At 31.2% G+C, this 9,675-nt stretch overlaps 1 protein-coding gene across 1 annotated transcript; it reads right to left on the bottom strand.

The window, feature by feature from the left end:
- Positions 1 to 783: 783 nt before the first annotated feature.
- LOC129232579 (endoplasmic reticulum resident protein 29-like) lies at positions 784 to 6,931 on the bottom strand (the record flags this gene model as incomplete). Its single annotated transcript, XM_054866712.1, has 3 exons — positions 784 to 2,425; positions 4,001 to 4,162; positions 6,739 to 6,931. Coding segments are annotated over 3 exons (684 nt in total), but the record flags the coding sequence as incomplete, so codon positions are not given.
- Positions 6,932 to 9,675: the final 2,744 nt, after the last annotated feature.

Raw genomic sequence — 9,675 nt, forward strand, 5'->3', positions numbered from 1 at the left:
TTTCAATAAAGTGATTGTTTGGTATGTGTCTGCCATGCATGTTCAGAAAATTTTGGTAGTGACCCAAAATTCGCTTGCTCCAAAATTTAAAATTGGTGTTGATCTTGTTGCTGCCTGACTTCGGGCCCTATGCTGTACTTACTTTAAACTATGCAGTAAAAATTAGATAAATAAAAGTAGGTTCCCCCCTTCTTTCTCAATAAACATCGGCATTTAGATGTTTCTTTTAAGGCCGATAGACTTATGTTTTCTCTATGTTAGCATCAGCGGCCGATGCTGATGGCTAAATTTTTGAACCATCGGCACTGATGCATCGGTTGAGTCCTAATCATTATGTCGCTAATTAACTAGATACAAAAAAATCTGCAGCAATAAAATAAATCTGGAGGCAGCGATTACAAATTTAACTGCAACCTTAAATGAGAACCGCTATCCAGTGCATCTCCCCGAAAATGTCATTAGTAAGCTGAAGAAGGAGCAGCTGGTAGGTCCTTTTTGTTTTTGCACTATGTTTTTTCTACTTCAATGTTTGTCTTGTGGTTTGAGATTTGTTTTGAAAATATTCTAATTAATTTCTGTTATGTTTGCATTTTTGGTTTGAGAATGTTCTAATTAACTTCTGTCATGGCTGTATTTTTGACTTCCGGTATCCTTTTTGCTAGGCTTGTAAGTTGTCCGGGTACTAGTGCTGCATTTTTTAGGCAAGTTTGCCTGCAGCACTCTCAAAACATCTCACGGTTTCCCCTGCCCTCCCCCCTGATGAGGCTCCAGGGTGTTTTGGGATTTTTGGTTTAAATTTTCGCTCCTACATGATCAACTTTTTTATTGCTAATACACACACACATATATATATATATATATATATTAGTACATCCTCAATATCTTGAATCTCTTGGGACAAAAAAAAAATTCCAGATGTCGAGTTATCAAAGTTTTGAAAAAAATTGCATTAGAAAACTCTCACAATTACACATGCTATAAATATATTTATACATGTACTATGGGACAGCTTTATATTATGATTAACAAATTATTCTTCAAGACTACTAGATTTGAAATTTATTTACATTCCTGTTTTGATGTGACAATATGCAGCATTCAGTTTTTTGACCGGTTCTTAGATATTGTTTAGCTGGATTGTTAGCTGCTTCTGGATAAGCAGACTGCCTAATTTTTATTTTTCAAGTTTCTTTCATCATAGTTTTTTTTCACTAACCAGATGTTTTTTTTATTATTATTGTGAAAAGTACTGGATGGGATTTTGAAGTGAACAGCTATTTCAAATTTCTTTCTCCATCAACAAAATTAAAAAATCTAATTTTTTCCTAAACCAATAGCGCATTAAAAAACTTTTCGGCAGTCATTTTGTAGGAGGTAAAAATGCAGAATGATGAGGAATGCATTTTCAGTTTTTGCTTGAAAACTGACGAAAAATTAACCCCTTATCTACAGGGCAACATGTTCCAAAGAAAAGCATTAACAGTATGAAATCTAGGGAAAACACTGAGATAAAAAATGACTATAGCACTCCCCTCATTATCTCACCCCAATCCCTTATGTTCAAAATTTCCAAGTAAAGGAATGAAAAACTACAAGCAATTGTCTCTGGAACTGGATCTACTACAAAAATTGCCAAGGAAAAACAGCAATTGAAACTTCTGTACAGAAACTTCGACATATCAATGGTTTTGAAAAATAAATTTTGAGATAAGTATGGAAAATACCCAGGAGTTTTTGTGAAAAATGAATTAGGATTTTTTTTTTTGGAGACATTAAGGGTTTTAAGATAAGGAGGTTCGAGATACCAAGTTCTGACTGTATATATCAAACCAAATTTGGCTTTTCACATTGCTAAACATTTGCTATTTTTAAGGAAAAAATGCTGGTACTAACAATGGATTTTCAGTCATCTTCAAATAACTGCTTGTAGGACAAAGGAAAACTAATTTTGAATTTCATAAAACAGAAAAAATTGCAGTGTTATTTCCTTTATGCCGAAGTATACTCCTTTAAATATATCAGAAGCAATATATACAGAAGTTAAACTTTAACAAAATAATAAATTAATGAAATTTAAAAATCTAATTTCCTTCTCTTTAGAGTTCTTCCTTCAGTCTAAATGAATGCAAAATGTTTAAACGACCTTGCATTTCGTTCTTTTTTGTTGAAGTTATTTTACCTTCTTTAATGTTCTTTACACGTTCTCTTTCACTTGCAATGAAGCCAATACCACGCTCAATAATTTTTTGCATCATTTTAACATAAACATCAGCAGATTTCTTTTCAGTTTCATCGGATAAATCTTCAGCTAGTCTTTTGGATTGTTCTAAAATATTTTTCCATTCAGTTTTATCATCTGATGCCATAAACTTTTCAGCTAATTCATCAAATTGAGGCAAGCATTTGTCTAAAACTAGGCGTACACCTATAATAAAAGAAGTTAGCATGAGTTTCTCAAAAACAAAGACAACTAATTTTGTTTATTGCAATACATTATTGGATAGTTAAATATAAGATTTTTTAAAATTTGACTAGCTATTTTTGGTAATCAGTTAGCAGACCGAAATACATAATCTGATTTCAATTATTTTTATACGTTGTAAATCATTTCACTTTTAGGTATGTTTTATAAAACTTAAACTTGTACTTCCATAAAACATAATTGAAAACTTAAAAGCACGAAATAGTGTGAACCTATGCATAAAAAATTACAATTGCAATAAGCTTTATTTCATAAAATTTGCAAAATAGAAACCATGGTTTTAAAAAATCCTGTTTCATTTTCTATAGATTACAATAATGCTGTCTACCAATTAGTTTTATGATTTTTTTTTCTTTTCTTTGTTAGTTGATACAGCTCTCTTGTAACCAGTCCATACTTGCCAACCTTTGAAGAAAAAAAAAGAGGAGATTCCACTAGAGGTATTATAGGTGATTCACCAGCGACATATTTCACAACAAAGTTATTAAATTATGCTTTTAAATAACATAAATACTAAATTTAAAGTGTAATGGGGATTTTTTGCAGATGTAAGCTAATTGGTAGCAGCAAAATGCACAGGAAAACCAAATAATGAGTGAAATTGCTTAAAGCTTCGTACATTCCAGTCTTTACCAAAAAAAAAAAAAAAAATATTTTATGAAAATAAGACAAAGTAAGTAGGTATGGGGTAGCACATGTTAAAATAATTTCAAACTTTGAAAATAGAAATATTTTCAAGATGCAAAAAGACTGAAATCTGCAGCAATTTTCGGAACAGCACATATTTCGTTGAACATGAAATGTTCCTAAGAGGTTCCAAAAATAAATGTTTGCTTAATGAGTTATTAATTGAAAAAATTCTTTTCCCTTGAACGTTGGTGGAGGACTAGAAAAGGGCGCCACCTATTGAGAAGATAGTGAAACTTATTGATTGATTGAAAAAAACTGCAAAAATGGTAAAAAACGTGAAATCGGAGATGGAGGCAAAAAATGGGAGTCTACCGTCAAAAACAGTAGAGTTGGCAAGTATGCCAGTCTGATATACCTTCCCTAGTCTCATGAAATTTATATACAGTAGATTCCTTCTTACATGACACTCTGCGAGAACGAAATTGCAGATGATCTGCAAAAGATGATTTCCTTTAGAAATATAACTATTGCTTTACCCGTTCGGGACAAACGACGCGTCTTTGCGTCAGCGCTAGGTGGTTCTTCAGAGATAAAAAACGCATCCGTGCGTTACGATAAGTAATTCACCACCAAAGGTGGTGTACACACGCAGCTAGTAATATTTTTGAAAATGAAACAAATAACTAGGATTATATAACCTGCAAGACAGAATGTTAACATATAAAAACAAATACGCAACCACATCATTAATGTAAAACATTTTTAAAGAAATGATTATTTAGGTCCTAAATGAATAATTAATATTCAGTAGGTACATTAATGGTAAAGCATTTCGTTTTTTTTCTTGATTTAAATCAAAAAATTGAGAGAAACAGATTTAACACTTACTTGAATGTTTTTTAATGAAATTTTTAATTTCATCTGCCTTGAAATTCCCAGTAAAGGTAAAAGGCTCAGATTTTTCTTCAATAAATAGCTTTAGGACAGGAAAATCATCTTTATGCACGTTGTATTTATCAGCAAGATCAGAATTTTCTTTTTCACCATAATCTAGTTCAAAGAAAATAAATAAACAAATAAAAATGTATTAATCTGAAATGGTTGTAATAAAACATTTAAAGTTGATGATCTTCAATGTGTGACTCTTAAAAACCTTAAGTTTTACTGTTATATTTTTCCCATTATTGAAGGGAAGTCTTTTAGGATTAAAAGAAGAAAAAATGGTGAACTTAAAGCACAAAAAGACTCTAGCGGGTTTTTCCCAATAAAATCTGTTGGTACAGTTGCTTCAGAGCAAATTTGACAGAATATCTCAGATAGTACTTAGTCTAATTTGACAACATGTCTGCTTTCGGAGGGACAGTCCAAATTTTTAACAATTTGTCCTACAGCATTGGGGGTTGTCTCACGGGCAGAACACATTTTCCATTTAAATGTCTAAATTTGTTCAAGATAGCATGGAAAAACTCTGAAATTGAAAGAAAACTACAAACCAAGATTTATTACTACATAGCCCAGTCAAAATATAAATAGCTGTAAAGATCAATAATATATATATATATATATATATATATATATATATATATATATTTTGAATTTAAAGACAACTACAGATACAAAAGAACTACTGGATTAAAGATATAAACAAGTAGACAAAGATGATTTGTCCCAAAATCACAAAGACTGCAGAAAGGACATGAAATAGGTTTTTAAATAAGAGGTTTTCCTCCTCCAGCTCAGTCACTTCCTATTCCAGGCTGACAAGTGCTAATAAGCATGAAACTGCAGTCCTCACATGGAATGACTGAACTGGTAGCTTTTATGTATTTCTGCCTTAGCCCTGGCTATAGGGCGGTAACTTACTGAAAATACCATGCTTTGCTTTCCATCTTCGAGTTGAACCGAAGAATTGCTTCGCTCACTCGTCTGGTCAGTGCTAATTCTATATTAGCTACCAGTTTGTTTGGTACTCTTGACTTCCTTAAGAGGTTTTCCACCTTCAGCTCAGTCACTACCTATTCCAGGCTGATCAGTTAATAAGCACGAAACTGCAATCCTCGGATGGAATGACTGAGCTGGTGGTTTTCATGTATTTCTTTCTCCCTTCTTATTTTACTAATACGAAAATTCCAACTGTTTTTTAGTAACCCTTTTCTGACTATTGAAGGAGAATTCTATACCCCTCCGGAATTTCTGACCTAGCAAAATCAAAGAGTTGTCTCACTTGAGTTATTTTGCACTTCTTATTGGTCTGTTACCATGATGGATAGTGTCCATCACAGAGTATTTCAAAGGAACAACAATTAATCTTGCAGAACGGGAGCAGTCAGACTTTGACGTGGGCTTTCCGCAAAAAAAAAAAAAAAAAGTGCTAACGAGTTCACGGGACATAGGGAACAACTTACGAGAATGGGGAAAGAGGGAGGAATCATTTTTTCTGGTAAATGACTTTTCTTTCTTCTTGAATCAAAGACACTCTCCAAAGACACTGAAGTTTTTTCTCATTGTTGAAAATAAATTCTCATTTCCTTTAAATTTACATGCATTATAGTTAAAGTACAATGTTTGTATTTTTGAAAAAAAAAAATCTATTTTATTTCATTTATAGAGTAGTTCCTCGCTACTGCGCGACTTCAGCCCGCTGAAAATATGACTGAGACAAAAATGTTGCACAGAAATGCTCAATCAATAACACTGATCATAAAAAAAAAAAAAAGAAAATAGGCCCACAAACAAAAATGTGATCCTAGAAGTATTTTTCTCGCTGATTTCAAATATGCAAACAGAATTTTTATATCACCCAGTTTTTTTTTGTGACGCACATGCCCCACATTACAGTTATATACATATTTATTTATAAAGCTTTTACCTGTATCATAAATTCCCTTGATTAAAAGGTGGCTGTGGACAAAACAATTTTCGGCAAAGCACATGCTTCGTTGAGCATGCAATGCGGAAAGCTCCCAAATAATTTTGACTAAGTGAATTATTAAAAGGAAAAATTCTTATTCCCTGACATTAGGAAGACTAGAAAAGGGCGCCATCTATTAGAAGAAAGTGAAACTTTTTGATGATTGACTGAAAAAACGGGAGGGAGAAAATCGTAAAAAACAGGAGTCTCCCGTAAAAACAGTCGAGTTGGCAAGTATGAAATAGTGACTCTAAAGTAAAGAAAACGTTTGCTTTTTGTAAGATTTTAAAGGCTAGAGGTGATAAACAGCCTTTCTCCAAATAAAAAATGTATTTTCTCAGTTCAAAATTTTAATAATTTGATTATAGAAAATAAACATTGTCAAATAATGTCTCAAAGATGTTACTTAACCAAAAGATGTTTCGACTGCAAAATTTGAAAGTTGCGGAACTATTTCAAAAAAATCACCTGTTTTACCTCATCAGACTCTGTTGTATAGTGTATGCTTAAAATGGAAGAGAAAATTATCTCAAAAGAGTTTATTTTCTTAAGTATTTCAAAGATAAAATGTAACTTTTCACATTTGGATGAACATTTAGAAAAAAAAAAAAAGAAAAAAAATAATGTAAAATCAAGAAGTTTCTAAATAATTTAGAATAGTCGGAAAGGAAAATATCTCGGAAAGAAACTAAATCAAGGCAAAAGTTTGAGTTACCTTGAACACCAACTTCTGCTATTAACAGATCAGGAGAAAATCTCGCCGATTCGGCAACTTTTCCATATTCATCTTCTTTTTCACCATAAGGATAAGTAATATCAAACTTGACTAACGATGCTTTAAATTTTGAAATCATCTGAAAATCAAAAGAAAATACAGTAAAACCTATCGACAATAATACTGTTGAGACCTAAAAAAATATATTGTTATAGACAGGTTAATGTTATAGACAGTTTGATTATTCATGCTACATTTTGCTGGGACTAGAGATATAAAGTTTCCAGAAATTTTGAAGTGGTGGAAAAAAACCTTTTTTTACCGTTTTTTTCTGGAAAAATTGGGAAAAAATGGATAATGTGATTTTTTTATGAATACAAATAGGGTTTCTTAATACAGGGTGGCGACAGGAACTGTGAAAAAAAGTTCCCTGACTTTTCCCTGATTTCCCTGATTAAGTTCACCAAATTTCCCTTATTTACGCTACCAATGATAATGATTTTCTTTCTTTGCTCTACTAGAAATCCATTGTATGTTTGTATAAAATACAGTATCTGAAACGTTTTAAGTTGTGTTAAGTTGTTGAACTAAAGATATATTTTTTGAAAAATGCTACTTTTTAATAAAATTGTTTAAAAAAAACATATCAAGTTAATTTTTTTGGAAAAAAAAAACCCTACAAAACAGTATATTAAATTTTTCTACATGAAAAAATTATAGAAAATTTTTAAAAAAATATTTTACTTCCAGGAACCACTTAGCATAAGAATTTTAAGAAACTATTAAAATCACTCTTAAAAACATTTGTGTATTTATGATAGAACTAAAAAGTGATTGAATTTATTTTGAACTAAATTTTCAAACAGTATAATAATTGTTGCAAGAATAACAAGTAATAATGAAAGAATAGAAGTAATGTAGTTATTCTTATATAACTAATAGACATATTTATGCAAAGCAGATGAAACCATTTGACATCCATTCAAAAAGAGCTTTTCCCTAATCAAGAACATAGGTTTTAATGAATGAATACAGCATTTTAACAATAAAAATAAAGATATTTACTTAAGTACACAAGTTAACTCTATTTCAAATGATTTTAGTATGTAACGAAAAAAAATCTTAGATTGCTTTTGTAACAAACAACTTTGAAATGCTAGGAAAAAAAAAAGAAAAACAGAAAAAAAAAAGAAATTTGCTAATTTTAAAATATATAAAAGAAGACTACAACTTGGTTATAAATTAAAAGAATCATTTAAATCTGAAGAAAAGAAAACCTTTATAATCTGCGGCGACAACAAATAGTATAATGGCAAAAAAACAAAGTTTTTTTACTGAAAGTTCAATTTTAGCAATTAAATTAAAAAGGCGAAGAAGTAATAACTTTTAAGCTTTTATAGTATTAATTCAAAAACCAAAGATTTCTTCTTGAAATCGTAATTACAGTAGGCTAATTACTTCAAGACAATGGAATAAAGGCAAAGGAGCTAAGGTTTTAATGAAGGCTTCCTCTTTGCCTGTATGGCTGTTTATTTTACGTAGCATTGAAAGCGTGAAAGGAAATTTTAAGCTAGGTAAAATAAACAACTTAACAGACACTAAAGCAATCTTAGGAAGTTCATCCTGTGGTTAATAAGTAAGATTCAGTACTTTGACGTTGAGGAAAAAAGATGCACCAATATGCGGCAGTGTATAATCGCACCTCATTAATTTTACTTTTTTTTGAACAAAAAATTGGCAGTAAATGCGTAGGGAATTAGTGTACTTAATTTTGTAACACACAAAAAAAAAAATTCTTCATAAAATCAATTTTCCCTGATTTTTTGTTATTTTTTCAAAATTCCCTGATATTTCCCTGATTTCTTCCTGATTAATAAAGTTCCCTGACTTTTCCCTGATCTGTCGCCACCCTGTAATAGCTCTGTTTTTCTTGGAACATATAAAGGGTTAAGCATTAAAAATTATATGCAATCCACATATCTTCCTCTTCTGCTTGATCCAAATACACATAAAGGTAAGTTTAATTAGGAAAAAAAAAGCTTTTTGTTTTAAAACTGAGAGCTTTCTTGGTCAAACACCAGAAATAAGTCAAATCGTCGTTCAACCAATAATATTGGGAAAGGGGTGTCTAATCATAACTACATTTTCTATTTTAGATTGCCTTAGAAACTTGAAATAATAATAGTAATTATTCACTTTCAAACATGATTGATGTTGTTTAAAAGAGAAACAAGATTTCCGTTCTTTACACTGTAACTTTACTGTCTGAAAATGAATGCTATTGAGTTTTGATTTTTTTCCACTCCAATCAAAGTCCAAATCAAAACTTAAACTAGAGTTTCAGTTAACTATACGGCCGTACTAAGCACAGTAGTAAAAGTAGTCATACCTACACTTTTGAACAAAATTGAGTTATTGTAACCAAGTTGTTCTGTTTCGTATTTTACTTAATAAATAAAATGTTTTTTGGGTCATTTGAGGCAGTGAGAAGCAAAGGGATGTAAGTGAACATTTTCAAGTTTTGAGTAAAAGGCGTTTAAAAACAACCTCCTAGGTAAGCTTTCATTGAATTTTTTTTCTAAATCATGCTGTATAGCAGCATCTACCAAAGCTACTAGTACTATGTCTTGCCCCAAGACAGAGGAGAGGTTCAGCTACCATTTGTACTGGTTATTTCAAAATTTTTAATTTTGCCACTTACATCCCTTTGCTTCTCACAGCCTCATTTGATCATGAACTATTGAAAAGCAAATCTTAAATAAAACAAAACAAAATGACATCTGAATCCAGGGTGTTCCCATTATACTCCATATATATCATATACTCTCAAACATTTTTTAGACAAATAGCGTATTCGCAACTCCAGAGCTCGAATACGCTACCTTGCGGTGATTAACAATACTAAAGAAAAAGGTAAAACATTCCATTCTACGTGTT

The sequence above is a fragment of the Uloborus diversus genome, unplaced genomic scaffold, assembly GCF_026930045.1.
Source record: "Uloborus diversus isolate 005 unplaced genomic scaffold, Udiv.v.3.1 scaffold_1295, whole genome shotgun sequence".
In the NCBI taxonomy this organism is placed as follows: Eukaryota; Metazoa; Arthropoda; class Arachnida; order Araneae; family Uloboridae; genus Uloborus; species Uloborus diversus.